Raw genomic sequence first — 16,892 nt, 5'->3', positions numbered from 1 at the left:
TAGCAAACCTGCCTGCCAGAATGCTGGTCCCTAACCTACTAAGGTGCAAACCGTCTCTCTTGTATAATTTATGTTTACCACAAAACATACCCCAGTGATCCAAGAATTTAAATCCTTGCTTCCTGCACCAGTTCCCCAGCCACATGTTCAAGTCCATTATCTCCCTATTTCTGGCCTCACCAGACCGAGGAACTGGAAGCAAACCGGAGATAACCACCCTGGACATCCTGCTTTTCAGCCTTCTTCCTAGTTCTCCGAAGTCCCACTGTAGTATGTTCCTCCTCCTCTTCCCGGCATCATTTGTGCCGACATGTACCACCACCTCTGACTCTTCACCTTCGTCCTTGAGGATTTCCTGCACTCTGTCTGTGATGTCTTTAACCCTGGCACCAGGAAGGCAACACACCATCCTTAAGTCCCGTCTGCTGCCACAAAAATCCCGGTCAGTTCCTCTCACTATGGAGTCCCCTATTACCTCGGCTCTGTGCGATGTCCAACTCTTCCGCTCTGCCTCCACGCCAACTTTTGATTGACAGACCTGGCCGTCTCACGGACTGGCAGTGTCATCTGTCTCTACTGTTTCCAAAAGATTCAACTTGTTCCAGACAGGTACTTCCCCCTGGGTCTCTTGCATCTGTCTCCTCTCTGCCTTCCTCATCGTTTGCTCTCTTCTGGTATGATTGGTGTAATAACCTCGCTGAAGGTCTTGTCCAGAAAGATCTCATTCTCTCGGATGAGCCTAAGGTCCTTGAGTTCTTTCATCAGTGCTGCAATATGCTCTGTCATTAGCTGAATGTGCACACACTTTCCACACTTATATGAGCCAGACACACCAGAGTCGTTGACCTCCCACATCAAGCACATAGCGCACTGAACCAGCTCTTCAACCTCTTCAGCTTCACGCAACCTCCTTGTCAAAGACTCCTGAACTAAAACCTCATTCTTCAATCCACAGGAACTTCCTTGGACCTTCTTTCTGGGGCAAGTCTGTGGACTCTTAATTTAGGTTAGAGGAGGAGGGAGGGAGGGAGGCCCTACTTTGTAGGACCTGGGGTCTAGAACACACCCACTCTAATAACAATCAATTTCATGTAAAACCCTGGCAAATTTGTCGATGTGGCTTTGTTTTCCTTCAATCAATAATGAAAAGGAGTTGAGAACAATAAGGTAAGACCATTAAAACCTACTGCCATAAATTGGTGGAATGGGAAACAATGGCTCTCTGCATTTTAGCCTGTAAATTCCACACTCTTTACAATCAGTTATGAGATCCTCAATCTCTTGAGATCTCTGGCCACCAAACTGATGCCTGGGCCCTAGCTTTGCACTCGATATTGCCCAAACATTGCTGGTGTAATTTGTCTGGGATGTCATCTCTGAGTGAAGCTGGAATGATCAGTACGTTATCAAGTACTAACTGGTTAGGAAATGATTCATGTTCACCAGTGAATTCCAAATCAGATGTTGCAAGGTTGTCAACAGTAATTCAGAAGAAGGCAGCTGTTGTTTTTTGCTGCTTCCCCTGCACCAATTTGTTTTGTAGGCAAATCTCATGGAAACAAAACCTCTACGTTCTTGAAGGTATTTATACCAGTTCTTTATGAAATAACAGAGAGACCAAACATTTATGGTGCACACTTATGAGAACTTTCTGGACATCTGTGCATGTCTGAACATTTTTGATCTTTTGGAAGGCAACTTCCTGATGTGAATGATAACACCATCATCATGTTTTGAGTAGTTGTTTCAAGCTTTCAGTCATTGTCATAGTGAGGTAAAGATTTTGCCAATCGCCCGTTGATGCACTGTATTAATTTTCCAAGAATCCTTAATTTCTAGAAAAATATCAGAGGATTGGAAAGCTGCCAATGTATTCGAAAAGGGATGGAGACAAAAACAGGCAACTATAAACTAGTTAACATAACATCTATATTTGTGAAAATACTGGAGTCTATTATAAGGGATGTAATAGCAGAGTATTTAGAAATAGATAACGTAATCAAGCAGAGTCAGCATGGCATCATGAATGAGAAATTCTGTCTGACAAATTTGTTGGAATTCTTTGAGGTAAAAGCAGTGTAAAAGCAGTGTAGATAAAGGGACACCACTAGACATTTGGATTTACAAAAGGCATTTAATAAAGGTCCAGCATCTTAAAGTTACTTAGTACGATAAAAGCCCATGCTGAGGGAAGCAAGTACATTCACATAGATAGATGATTAATTAACTGGTAGGAGACAGAGAGTTGCAGAGGGGGAAGGCAGTGCAGGTGTCCCCTGTGGTCATCTCCCTCCAAAACAGGTATACTGTTTTGGAAACTGTTGGGCCAGATGGCTGACCAGGGGAAACAAGGAATTAAGAAGGCTAAAAGGGACCATGAAATATCTTTAGCAAACAGGGTTAAGGAAAATCCCAAAGCTTTTTTATTCATATATATGGAGCAAGAAGGCATGTAGAGAAAGGGTTGGCCCACTCAAGGGCAAACGAAGAAAGTTATGCATGGAGTCAGAGGAAATGGGTGAAATTCTTAATGAGTACTTTGCATCGGTATTCACCGAGTAGGGCCATGATGGATATTGAGGTTAGGGATAGATGTTTGATTACTGTACTTACTGTACTGTAAGTTGGCACAAGGAGGGAGGAAGTGTTGGGTATTCTAAAAGGCATTAAGATAGACAAGTGTCCAGATCCTGATGGGATCTATCCCAGATTACAGAGAGCAGCGAGAGAGGAAATAGTTGGGGCCTTAACAGATATCTTTGCAGCATCCTTGAATATGGGTGAGGTCCCAGAGGACTGGAGAATTCCTAATGTTGTCCCCTTGTTTAGGAAGGATAGCAGGCATAATCCAGGTAATTATGCCTGAATGAGATTGATACTAGATTATAGAATGGATTATATAATAGTGCCGTTACAGGCCTACAGGCCCCCTTCTGCACCTTAATAATTCTGTATTTCTGCGATGTGTCCCAAGAAGCAGCTTTATGTCATCTTCCCCAATAATGTTTCCCAAGAATTAAATGGATTCTTTGGAGAATTCATGCTTCTTATGTAAGTAAGCTCAGAGATCATGTTTTGCAATCATCTCCTCGTATATCAGAATGTCATTCCCTTTTAAATATATTGTAAATTGAAAGATTTCTGGGCCTGGCCAACCTCAAAACTGTTGAAACAATGTCTCCCAAATGGAATGATATAAGTAGCCAGCAGCCTTGTTTGGTCATCTAATGGGACCTGCCAGAATCCACTATTGACAAGTTTGATAAAAAAAGTCTGTTTGGTTGACCCTTTGAGTTTTAATCACCCTGGAAATTATACCTTCTTATATCCTGAAATCGCTTCAGAACTTGAGGTATGTGGAATTTTCCTTCGGTGTAGAAATATGATTCAGCCATTCCTGAATATAATGTTATGTTCAGTTTTGAGTTTGCCTAATCTTGTGAAGAATTTAGAATTATCTATCTTAAAGACATGCTTAATGTCTTCTTTGCTGACGTAGTTTGAGCTTTCGAGAAAGATTGAGAGCACAACACACTTTCTTGCTCAAAAGTGAAGTTTGTAGATTCTGAATTACATATTCATTCCCACTAGTTGACATTTATTCTGTAGTGTTACTCGTAACATCACTAATTTTGGGAGTTCTACATGCACCAGACACCTCTCGATCTTGGGATGATTTTTGCAGTCATGACACACAGTGGACATTTGCCCCTGTATAAAGGATAAATTGCGTAAGTTGTTCATAAACAATTTCAGTCATAACCAGTTATGATGGATTTCTCCTAGGAATTCTTCAAGTAATCCTCAAATGGAGCTATATCTTCAAATGCTGATATCCTTCTCATGGAGATGAATGATTCACTATGTAAAGTTCTTTATAGAGTCAAAGGGTACTACAGCATTGAAACAGACATTTATGTATGTATCCACTGGTACTTCCACTAGTTCTTTCCACAGATGTTACATACTTATGCTATGTCTGGAGACTGTCTTTGCCTTGAAAGATTTTTTCTTCTGTAGTAGTGATGTTGATTCTTCATATCTAATGTTTAGCTTTTTGCGATGCTTATTTAGTGTGTTTCTACCTTATGAAGCAAATAGGTTCAGTTATTCATCTGTGATAAAATTATGTCTCCTCTCAGGATCTCTGTGATTTTTCCTGGACTCTGCTTTCAAGAAGATTTGGACAGCTGTTTCCCAAGTTACATCCTCCTTGGACTATTTAAGATCTGGTAATGACTGATCAAATATTTTGATGACAGTACTGTCCCATATGAATTCAGATTACAAGGCTCCATCTTCTCAGGTTTCAATGAGTCTATAGAGATCATCAATAATTTCATATGGATTCTCCTGGAAATTTAATGATTCTATTAAATTATGGTCATTCAACAACTATATTTGTTCTTCAGACAAAGTCAAAAGCTTTTATAAAATCAAAAGTGTTTGTGTCTTCTATTTGCTCTCAATTTATACTCTCGTCAGTTATACTCCATATGCAAGTATATTAACTTGTTCTATTTCTGATTTGATACTCAGTTTTGAAGCAATTCACTTTCTTAAGAACTGTTTTCTGCGTGAAGTTTAATGTTTTGTTCTGTTAAAGCCATCTGATGGGAAGTATTTGTTTAAAATTTCTCCTTAATTAAATGAATAAACTTATTATCGTGAAAATGTTTTATTAGCCTCCACAATTAACATTTTATTTCAATATAATGTTCCATAAGCTTGCTCTGTTTTAAACTTTACAGTTCAAAATCACTGAAGATCAGAAATAAAGATAAAATACTGGACATAGCAGCCAGGTACCAACTGACCTGAAACATTATTTCAGTTTCTGAGGAGACAGAAACCACAATGTTTTCAAGATTTTCTAATTTCAATGTTGATTTTATGATTTGACTAGTCTTTGTCTGAGCCTTGAGATGGGCATATTTGCATGCATGAGTCAGGGTCACATTGAAAGCTCATATGCTGCATGACTGAATAATAACAGGAGGTACACAGCAATGCTCCAGTTGCAATGTTTCTTATCTCAATAAATTATCTCTTGCAATACAAAGTCTGCATATAAGAGCATTTTAGCAAATTATTGACAACTATCTACATTGAATTTTATACCTTTCTTAGTCTATAATAAAATCCAGACCCTTATTACAGGAACACTGCCTGAAAATAGAAACCTAAATGGCATTTGTTGCTCTGCAATATTGCTTGTTTCTATTGTATCCTGGAGTTTGTCATTTCCATATATGAATGGTCTAGTAATATTCAAAGCAGTGCAGCAAGCTACCAGTAATTAAATTCCTAGGTACTTGATCATTTCTAAAATGCATGAGCACAAGATAAGTCTGTGTAAGAGCAAATAATCAAGGCCACATGATTAAGCTTTATTAAATCATAGCTTACGGCAATGTGTTTGCACACTTTAATTTCTGCATATTCTTCATGGTTAGTTGTGAGTGCAGACAGAGAGAAACCTCAGAGGATTTATTAGTAATAAAACCAAACATTAGTTGAGATCATGCAAAAATATGTTAGGGTTCAACAGCCTAGCAAACCTTTTGAAAATTGTGACAGTTAAAATGAGTCAACACCTTTTTGGAACCAGACTTTGGAAATGATGAGGATTTGATTCTTGAGAATATTCCACCTTTGCCCTCTTGCTGAAAACCACAATTTCAAAGAGGAAAGTTTAATTTTATTCAAAGTATTATAGTTAAGTTTTCTTTTTTTTCTTAAATATGTGATAGATTTTTCAAAGAAAGACTTGAATGTAATTTCCATTAGATTTCAGACCAATATTGCAACTGTTGACCATTCCAAAAACTTTATCTACCATAATTCTCTAAATGGAAGCAAAACTAATAGTAAAATTAGAGCCATACCATTGTAACATATCATACAGGAAAGAAATCCAATCTGGTTAGTGATGCAAGGAAATTCCAGGAGTGAATTTTGTCCCCTGACTATTTTTCGATTGGAAACACTGATGAACATGGTTGACAGCAGTCTGTTCCCTTGACAAGGATGTAATGAATAGGCAACATAGAACCTGTGAGCAAATGAACTGGCCTCTATGGATAACCTATGGTCAACCAATGCATCAAGTTTTAGTGTTCCAGGATGTATCCGGAATAGCAAAATCATAGTGCTGTTTCTGAACATAACTATTTTCATTTAAGAACAATGGTGTGCTCATTTTATTTCTTTCACTTCTTCTTTTTATATCTCAACAACACAGCAATTTGACTACATGTTGAGGAAAATGATAAAGAATGTTTTTAGATGTATCATAGAAAATATTCAAGTTAATGGTTGAATTCTATGAAAATCAAATAGAAATCATTAAATCATCTCACAGAAAAAAAGGGAAATCATTCTTTACCATATAAGTTAAGAGTAAAATAGATGACGTACAATGAATAGTCAGAAAAGTGCTGAGTTGGAGCAGAGGGGAAGAATTATTATGAAAAACATCATTGAAATTGTCATCCAAGTACATGCCTGCAAAACCCAAAAAGTCCTCAGTTGTAGCACAACACCAACAATCTACATTTATATAGTGCACTTAACATAATAAAGCCTGCATCTTTGATGAAGGAGAGCTAGTGGATGAGATGTATTAGGACTTTCAGAATTCTTATTATGAAGTCCTATATAGGAAGTACATAAATAAAATTAAAATACATGGGATTGAAGGGACTATACTAGTGTGGATGGAGAATTAGTTAACAGACAGAAAGCAGAGATGAGGAATAAATGAAACATTCTAAGGATGGCAGAACATTATTAGTGCTATAGGCACCTCTGCAGAGATCAGTTCACAATCAATATCAATGATTTGAATGTGGGGAACAATTGTATTATTTCCAAATTTGCTAATAATATCAAAGTGGGCAGGAAAGCACCTTGCAAGGAAGATACAGGGACACTTTGAAAGACATGACAGCCTCATTGAATGGATTAGAACATGTTAGATGGAACATAATGTAAATAATTGTAAAGTTATTCACTTTGGTTGAAAAAAAAATTTGGGGGCGGCACGGTGGTGGTTAGCACTGCTCAGTGGTTAGCGCTGCTGCCTCACAGCACCAGGGACCCAGGTTCAATTCCAGCCTTGGACGACTGTCTGTGTGGAGTTTGCACATTCTCCCCGTGTCTGCGTGGGTTCCCTCCGGATGCTCCGGTTTCCTCCCACACTCCAAAGATGTGCAGGTCAGGTGTATTGGCCACGCTAAATTACCCATAGTGTTAGGTGCATTAGTCAGAGGGAAATGGGTCTGGGTAGGTTACTCTTCGGTGTGGACTTGTTGGGCCGAAGGGCCTGTTTCCACACTTAGGGAATCTAATCTAATCTAATCTAATCTAAAAAGGGCTGAATATTTAATAAATGGTGAGAGGTTAGGAAGCATTGATGCCCAAGAAAACCTTGGTGGCCTTGTTCATGAGTCAGTAAAAGTTAGTGAATGGATGCAATGTGCAATTAGGAAAGCAAATGGTACATTGTGCTTCACCACAAGGGGAATTGAGACCAGGAGTAAAAATATCTGATTTTAGTCAGGTACAACCTTGGTGAAATCTCACCTGGAGCATTGTATGCAGCTTGGACCCTTTATGTAAGGAGGGCTATATTTGCCATAGATGTTGCATAACAGAGGTTCACCAGATTTATTTCTGGGATGGCAGGATTGTCTGATGAGGAGAGATTGAGGAGGTAGATTCTATATTCCCTAGAGTTTCAAAAAATGAGAGGTGAACTCATTAAAACTTACAAAACTCTTGCAGAGCATGACAGGCTGAATAGTTATTAAAATACACTTAATAAATTAATTACTAGTATCTAGAGCACCGAATACAATCTGCTATCCTTAGAATGTTGCACTTATTCCTAATCTCTGCTTTCTGCCTGTTAATCAATTCTCCTCTCAATCCCAAGTGCTTTAATTTTATCTGCCCTATTTGGGGAGTCTGAGATGAGAAGGAATTTCTTCATTCAGATGGTGGTAAATCTTTGGAATTCTATCCCAGAAGGCTGTGGAAGATCAGTTGATTATCTTCAAGACTAATGACATGATGACAAAAATTCATTGCTATAAATTAAACTTCAAATGGAATATGATGTGAAGTTAGGATTATCCTTGCACAAAGAAGGTTTTTCAACATTAAAGCAATTGTGGTGGAACTAGGTCTTAGCCTTTAGGGACTTAAGCAAAGACCTAAAGAAAATGAGTTATGCTCATTGGCAAAATAAAGGCAAGAAATTTGACTCACTTGCACCTACTGTTAAGCCACTACCAGTTCTCTTAGAGTCCAAAATAGTGTCCAGTGTTCAAGCCACAGGTTAAATCAGGCTCAGCAACACTTGGTGCAGATATTCACATATGTACAGTAATTTGCATGCAATCTTCGAGGAGAATTTGCATACAATGCCAACTGGACCTGTGCTATCATGGAAAACCAAAAATCTTCTGTAAGCTTCCCCTTCAAAATCCCCATATAAGTTCATGAAATATGAATCATAATTGAGAGAGATTGCTGAGAATGATTGTGGTTTGGTCGACTGCATAGTTTCTCAGGCTCGAGTTGCAGTTGGTCGATATGTCATTTGAAGAATTCACTGACCTTGACTACTCTGTAAAGTTGTAGATGTAGATTCACCCTGGTAGTGACCTCCAGAGCATTCTGCTTTCACTGCCCAATCAAATTTCAATTATTAGTGCTGGCTACACATAGACACCTTTCAAATGGGGAGACAGCACACAGTTGGTAAGCTGCCTGCAGCGTAACTGCTGTAAACATAATGTGTGACTAACACTTATACACTATTTACTGTATAAGTTTGTATGTCTGTGTATGTTTGCAGAAATCAGGAAGCTGCAACTCAGATGTGATACACTTGCAAAAGTTTGTTGAAAAAGGTGTCCTAATGTCGGACTTAACATCTAAATGTATGGAAGGGTGTGAGGTTGCTATATTTATCACAAGGATACAGATTAATGTCAACAAATATAGTTAGGATTGTCCAATTCAGCCGAAATACCACTTTAAAATGGCTTGTAAGTTTTAATTTTTACCAATCTCTCTAAAATGCAAAATTATTTTCGGGTGTGTTATTCTTTCAGCTTTTAATTCTTGCTGGAATTTATTTTTAAAGATTTTCAAAAAGGTTGTTCCTTTCATATTTTTTGACTCATGAATTCATAACTTTATCAACCCCGCCCCCCATTTATTCCTGATTCCTCAATTTGACTTGTTCAGGAGATACCAGAGATTAGTGGGAATTTGAAGCTGCCTGTGAGGGTGATTGAGGGAGAAATACTTATAACATTTTAGAAGTATTTAGATGTGTATTTTGCAATACCAAGGCATAAAAAAAATTCAGGCCAAGTGCTGGAAAATAGGATTAGAATAGTGGATAGTTGATTTAGGCTGATGCAGATGTGATGGGGCAAACAGCCTGTGTCGTAGACTGCAGTTCACATAGGCCCCAGATTTTCTGCAGGTTTCTTTATGTCATTTGGTTGTTGGATGTCAGGACTTTTCATATAAAGTTCTTTGAAAAACATAAAATTAAGCACAACAAATGAACAATGGGGAGTGTTTGATCATCACATCCAACTGGTCATGGTTAGATTCCTCGGCCCAAGTGGACAGGGTCAAGTAAATTTTTCTGTTGTGTTAATTTTCTTCCCATCCTGCTGCAAATCCCACCTAGCAGTTTCAGGTCTGCAAATGCTCACTCAATAATGTTGCTTCTGAGTTGTTCTTGAAGGCAGGCATCAAAACCCTGTACCTTATGTGCCAGAACATTATGTGCCCTTGCTACTGACATGCCACAAATGAATTAAAAAGAAATTTTCAATGGGGAATCCCAAATGTGCTATTTGTATATTGGTTTTGTATGTTGATCAATGTGATTATTCATTATGAACTATCATAAACATTATGTTGGTGCACAACAATTAAAATAAAAAAAGCAAAGTAGACAAAAAGTTGGAAAGGAACCCAACTGCTATCCCACAGCTATTTAACTAGGAGGCAGTGTCACTGTTTGGAGGTGAGACTTCCACTCCTCTCTTGTGTCACAAAGCTGGTCCTTTTCTCAAGGTTACTGTGCCCTTGATTTTTTGTTTGGTTGTCGGGGGTGGGCATAATTGGCCAGGGTCCAACTAGGCTGGGTTTGAAAGGTTTATTCGGGCCTTTTTTGTTTATTTCTAACAGATAATGCCTATGGCCTAAGGCTTTCATGTCTTAAAAAAAAGAATAATCAAATGGGAGTGGCCAGCTAGCTGTTTAGATTGGAGTTAGTTCAGCAGCAGGGTGTGAAGAAAGGCTGTTGGAAGCAAGTTCAGCCTAGTACACTCTCTCTCTCTCTCTCTCTCTTTCTTTCTCTCTCTCTCTGGCCTAAACCTTTAAACCTTTGTTGGATTTTACCTTTTGTGCCAAGGGGGTGTTTATGGGGATTGTTGCAAGTATTTTTGGAACAGCATCATTAGGTCGGGCTAGTCTGTCAGATGTTTGGATTGGATAGGTTATCTAGTATTCTATTTTCTGTTCTTTGTGTTTCATTCCGTAATCTTGTAAATAAATTCTGTTTGTTTAAAACCTGGCAGTCAGACCAGCTAATTCACTCCAGGAATATCCACTGTATACTTACCTGAAACAAATAGCAAAGTTACAGTGTGGGCTATCTCCTTCAAAATGTTTTGAGTAGTTGGGACTGATTCATAACACTTGGTAAGAAGTCCTGCCTTTAAGAAAAGCTGGCCAATCTGATAGCCAGCATTTCTAATGTTCTAGCTGCTTCATTAGGAGTGTATTTTGGCAGGCAGTCCAGTATGCTGAGGAGTCTGGATTAACAATTAAATCTAGAGTCTCACCAGTATTGATGTGGCAGATCTTGATGAGGGAGTTGAGAGGTTTATTACATTGGCTACAAGAAGCCCTGAGATGGTTAGAGTGAATAGATGATCTTGGGGATGGTGCTTTAAAACAAACCAAGTGTCTGTCAAGGAAGGATCTCCTAAAACTAAAGCTCACAGACTTTCTGACTAGCATCTTCTCATTGTGACATAAAACTGGCAGCAATGGGATTGATTGACTACCTAAGGGTCTAAATAGTCCTACGGTTAGGCAGGTCATTTCAACAGCTCCATCTGAGCTATTCAAATGCAAGGCAGTGTGAATGATACTTTCTGGATTTTAGGTGCTTCCCACCTTCAAACCCACCAGCAGGGAGCATATAATCCAGCCTAATGTTTCTGTTGAGTGATTTGCTTCATTAAATGCGTAAGCTCTCAAAATATTCCCTGTAAATCTGTGATTCATGTGATAGATAAACACATTTCCTTTTGTGTTTAATGCCATTATTTAAGCCCTTCAGTTAGCTTATTGCTAGTGATCATCTGGGGTAGTTAAGAGATGCTCCAGCAATGGACCACACAGTACAAGTTCATAACTGTATGTATCTGTCATAGTCAGGGATTCTGGCGCTAGAATAAGGTCTGAATGAAAATTCAGAACGCACAGGAACACACCAATATCTTGTCACCTTGTCACAGATCATAAAATCTGTGTTCCACTGGTGCTCTGCTTTAGTTCAAGGGTGGTGATCTAGTGGTACTATGGTAAATGATTACTCCAGAGACACAGGTAATGTTCATGACAGACCTGAATTCAATTTTAAAAATCTGGACTTAAGAGTCTAACGATGACCATTAAACAGCTGTTGATTGTAAGAAAAACTATCTGGTTTACTAATGTCCTTTAAGGGAGGAAATCTAGCATCCTTACGTGGTCTGGCCTATATGTGGCTCCAGACCAACAGCAATGCTGATGACTTTTAATTGCCCCCTGGGTACGAGCGAGTGATTCCAGCATCCCATGAGTTAATTAAAAAGAAAGCAGTGTCTTGGAAGTCAACACTCATGCATATTATAGTAGTATTTTCTATTGTATAAATAGTCAAAGACTAAGAGTTTAGGAGAAAGGGAAGACTGCAGATGCTGGAGTCAAAAAGTGTAGTGCTGGAAAGGCACAGTCAGTCAGGCAGCATCCTAGGAGCAGGAGAGTTGACATTTCAAGCTAAGCTCTTCATCGAGTTTACTGTATCATCTAAATAAAAACTGTCTAGGCTATCAGATTCATGCAACCAAGTTACTTCAATAAGCATTTTCCTGCATTGCATGTTGTTCTTGTTGCAATAAAATACTGTTACTTACAAGACTTATTAGCCAAAAGCTTCAATAGAGTGATTTGCTTTGGCAGGAGGTGACCACATTTGTTATGCACAACTGGGTAAGAAATCCCAAACTGAAACATATTCTGTGAAACCAGCAGGAGGCTTGGCTTAACAGTTTAGGAAAAATAAAGTATTATGGAATTATAGACATTTGATAGCCCAGCACTTCCACAATTTGGTTCATCCTTGCAGCTTGCCATGCAGCAAATTTCTTATTTAATTTGCATATTTATTGGAAGAGCCCAAAAAAAAGGAAGGTTTCCTTTGAATAAGGTTAAAAGAATTTAGTGGACATAGGACCCTCAGTACCCTAAAATGGAGTCAGGAAAAGCAGAATATTTAATATGTGCAAGAGATTTGAAAACATATTAAATAACGTTAAATGAAAATTTAATTTTACACAAATAAGTACCACTATTAATACTATGTATTATTTTCTTGAAATTTTATTTCCAGTTATTCAAATTAGTAAGACAACATTATACCATAATGAATGGTTTACCATAGATGAATTTGGCTAAGTCAATGAGCATTAAGTTATTTTAAAGAATCTGGACACTGTTCATTTCTTTATCACATTGTTATTAAAAACATTCTTACCTGAGGATGATGACTTGGAATTGGTGGTGCTTGCGTTAACCCAAAGGAATCTAGAAAAAAAACACAGCAAGCCATAAACTTCAAGTCATTTCAGTACTCCTTAAATCAAGGTTGTGGATAAACAAACTTTTCAGACAGATTGCAATATTGCTTTAATTGAAATGATGCACATGATTCTTAAAATAGGTTACATTTACAGCATCTCCTTGTAGGCATGTTATTTTCAGCAAATATGATGCAAACTTGTAAATGACAGGCTTAATGTTTACTGCATAAGTTCCAAATGTCAGAGGAGTTAACAGTTTTGCCAATTTGATAGCCTATTACAAAATTCACAAAGAACGAGGGCAGTTGAAAGAGACCCTCAGTATTCCAGGACTGAGATTTTTAAAAGAAAATTACATGATGTAAATTATTGCTGGCTAGGTGACCATTTGTTATGCATCTCTAATTCCCTTAAGAAAGTGCTGCCACTTGAACAACTGCAATCCGTGTGAAGTACGAACACCTGCAGTTCTGTAAGTAGGGTGTTTTATGAGTTTGACTCAGTGATCATGAAGAAATTATAATATAGGTCTAAGTTAAGATGGTGAGTAGGTTGGAGGAGAACTTGCAGACTGTGATGTTCCCAAGTGTCTGCAAAAAGAATAGCAGAAAAACTTTCTAGTACTTAGCAACCAGCTTCTTTCCCTGTACCAAAGTAAGAGCCAACTACAGGACAGTTTCCAGTGTAGACTCCCAACTTGTATTGTTTTCAGCTTTTGCTAATTTCAAGCTTTTGGATGGCTTCCCTCTCTAGGTGATGCTGACTGCCTGTATCAGGGTCCATTTCTCAATCACTTCTCTTGGTAATAATAACTGCCTTGCAGATGTCCTCATCTTACTCAATATTTCTTGTTCATCTACATTAATGCCTCTAAAACTTCTGAGATGATGTTCATTCTTAACTAAGTTTTCTTTGAAAGATATCTAGTCCGCTGGCCCACTTCGTTCCCTAGCAACAGTCCAGTAATTCTTGCATACTGTTCTTTCTTTGGAATTATCCCAACCAATATTTGGGTAATTATAGTCCTGTAATATCAAAACTTTACAGTTTTGCACATTACTGTGATATCTCTGCAGATTTATTCCTCTATTATGATTTGGAGATGTAATGTATACTCCTAGTAATCTAATAATACTTTTCTTGCTTCTCAGTTCTAAGTAAATGGATTTGTCCTTGTCCTCTTGATAAAACCCAGAACTGTCACTACACTTCTTTCTTCCTCCATTATTTTTTAAAACTCTTTGTATCTGCAAATATTAAATACTAAATACTAATTTTCTTAAAACCACATTTCTCTCATTGCCACTACATCATAATCCTACATAACTATTTGTACTTATAACTCACAAAACTCATAAAACACATTTTATGTTTATGAATATTTAAAAACTTTGTCTTTGTAATCTTTGAAATCCTTTTCAATCTGCTCCTATTTAATACTGTCTTAACTAATACTATCCACACTCACTTTATGTACCTTATTCACCTTTTTTACAACTTCCTGCACTAGTTTTCTCTAACATTTATCCTATTGACCTTATTCCCCTTTGTACTTCGATATACTGCTATTCATGTCCCTTACCATTTTAGTTTAACTTCTCTCTGATTACTCTAGTGGACTTCCAATTGAGAATCGTGGTCCTGGTCCTGAATAGTACAAACCAATAAGTAATTCCTGAACCTTAACTGTTACGAATGCTGAATGTATCCTCCTATTTCGACTTTCACTTGCACATAGCATTGGAAGTAATTCAGAGAATATTAATGGCCCTGCATTTAACTTATTTCTTGTTTCCTGAAAACCTGACTTGAGGGCTTCACTACCTGTTCACTTCATGTCAACTTGTGCTGGCTGGCTTACTTCTTTTCTCCTGCATAAAATTCTGCACTATCTCCATTATATGGTTTATCCTTGTACCCTGTGTAAAAGGTTGAAATAAGAACTCTAATGGATTATTACTTGCTTTAATTTTGTCTAGCAAGCATCTATTATGTTTTCTTCTCAATGATGTTTAGTAATACACAAGTGGTTACATACCAACTGGGTGATCAGGATTTGGACACGGTTCAGTGAGAACTTGAAGAAGGCCGTCAGACTTGTAGTAGTAATGGTCAACCATCTAGTAAGAATATTTTCCATTAAATTAAGTATATTATAACAACAACACTGCTCTAGATTGATACAATGGTTAGACTTTACATCAACATCTCTGTTCTGCAGTTCTCATACATAGCCATTTATTCTGACGAGTCTTTAATCTGTGACGAGTAATGCACGATCATTTCAGATTTTAATTTTCCCATGCACTGTATTAATCTACAAGTGAGTTGACAACTGTGCAAAGAAATTTTAATCAAATAAGTTATATCTGTGCACTATTTGAAAGAAATGAAAATTGTCTTTTCTCCTAAAATGATACATTTTTCTCTTATCATCCATATGTTTTCTGCTTTCCTTCTATTTTCCTTCTTGAAAAAAAAATTCTTTTAAAGACCATCGGAACTTTATTTGCAGTAGATGTGACTGTACTTAAAAATCTGATATTTTGTACTGAATTTTGCAATTTTGGACAAATTGTACTGAAAAACCAACACAACACCAACTCTTCACTGGTGTTTAGTTTTTAATATCCTAATATTCAATCTGCAGTAATTTAATGCTAGTAATGTGTTGACTTTTAGTATTTCATTTTAGTCAATCTATTCATATATACATATATACATATCTATTCATATATACATAATGATACATGTTTGGAGCAAGTAGCATTTGAAGCTAAATCTTCTGGCACAAAGATAAATATAAGAACCACAGCATCAACTTTTACAGTTGCTCATATTTGTGTTTTCCACAAAGCCAAATATGTAATGACAAGTTTGTAATTATAATCAGCAGGAATTCACTCAGAAAAGCACAATTGACAGAAGAAAGAAAAGTGGCATAAAATTTTAGAAAATGAATCAAGAAGGTTTCATAAATAAATTGGTTGCAAGAATCAGACAGTTAAGAAGATTACAACTGGGGTCAGGTGTGCAATAAAACACAATGTCACATTAATCTTGGGCGGATTATACTTTGTGCTGATGGACAAAAAAAAGAGAGGAATGGGGCCAGTCAGATCAAGTCAGAAAGCTTGCTTGCACACAAATGTTAAGCATGTTACTTTCAGTCAGAAGAGGGATCAGATTTTGGGTCAAGAGAGAAAAGAACAGACGATTAATTTTCTGACATCAGGGGAACAAAAACTGTGAAATAAGAAAAGATTAAAAAAACCTTAAAAGCTAAAAATAACGTGTATTTCGTTTTTAAAAATAAAGGGTCTTTTATGCCCTGGTAACAATGGATGGTTCATGATGCCTTTTGGTTGGACCAAAATACAGTTAATATCTAATAAGTTATGGTATTGTTTTGCCAGAATTGACATAACAATGTTAATAGTAATATTACATTCTTACGATATTTAAATATACATTTGTACTTTTTCAAATAAATGGATATCAATACAGACACTGGAGCCATTTAAGGATTCAGTAAAACATTGAATAATAGATTAAGTCAGAGAATACATGGAATTTTCTGATAATTGTTTGCTCTGCATCTTTATTGTATCACTGAAAACTGGTCTGGGTTTCAGTTACATCATTCCTTCCTAAACGAACACCACCAGAACCAGAGGGGCAACTTGTTCATCTCATCACAGGTTGTGGAATCTTATTGTGTACTAAATGACTGTCAGATTTGCTTAGTTATTAATAACTTTGAAATGTTTCTGAGGGACATCGCAAAGCCTGAAATATGCACTTTTTTTTCTCATGCTAGGACTTCTGATTCAAGCAGTTTTCATGCAATTACAAAAGGTTGCTGATATTCCTAGATCTTCGTTGTAATTTGACAAAATTTGAGTTCGGAACTTACTTACAGATTTTCCCATCAACTACTGTACCAATTCCAAAGGTTAGTCTTTGTGTCCAGGTTTTCTTATGAGGTTATAGTGCTGATTG

General features: G+C 37.2%; 1 protein-coding gene across 4 annotated transcripts in view; it reads right to left on the bottom strand.

Annotated features, from left to right (window-relative positions):
• The window catches only part of syk (spleen tyrosine kinase), a 191,998-nt gene that overhangs the window by 45,335 nt on the left and 129,771 nt on the right, over positions 1 to 16,892 (bottom strand). For 3 of the 4 annotated variants that reach the window (XM_072586745.1, XM_072586755.1, XM_072586764.1), the window contains exons 5-7: positions 14,929 to 15,010; positions 12,845 to 12,894; positions 5,598 to 5,666 (exon numbers count right to left, since the gene is read on the bottom strand). In XM_072586745.1, the coding sequence (XP_072442846.1) occupies positions 5,598 to 5,666; positions 12,845 to 12,894; positions 14,929 to 15,010 (201 nt within the window). The remainder of the gene's footprint in view (positions 1 to 5,597; positions 5,667 to 12,844; positions 12,895 to 14,928; positions 15,011 to 16,892) is intronic. The other variant, XM_072586775.1, reaches the window with a different exon arrangement.

The sequence above is a fragment of the Chiloscyllium punctatum genome, chromosome 2, assembly GCF_047496795.1.
Source record: "Chiloscyllium punctatum isolate Juve2018m chromosome 2, sChiPun1.3, whole genome shotgun sequence".
In the NCBI taxonomy this organism is placed as follows: Eukaryota; Metazoa; Chordata; class Chondrichthyes; order Orectolobiformes; family Hemiscylliidae; genus Chiloscyllium; species Chiloscyllium punctatum.
The sequence above is the reverse complement of the archived record's forward strand: the minus strand, read 5'-3'. Positions and strand labels throughout refer to the sequence as shown.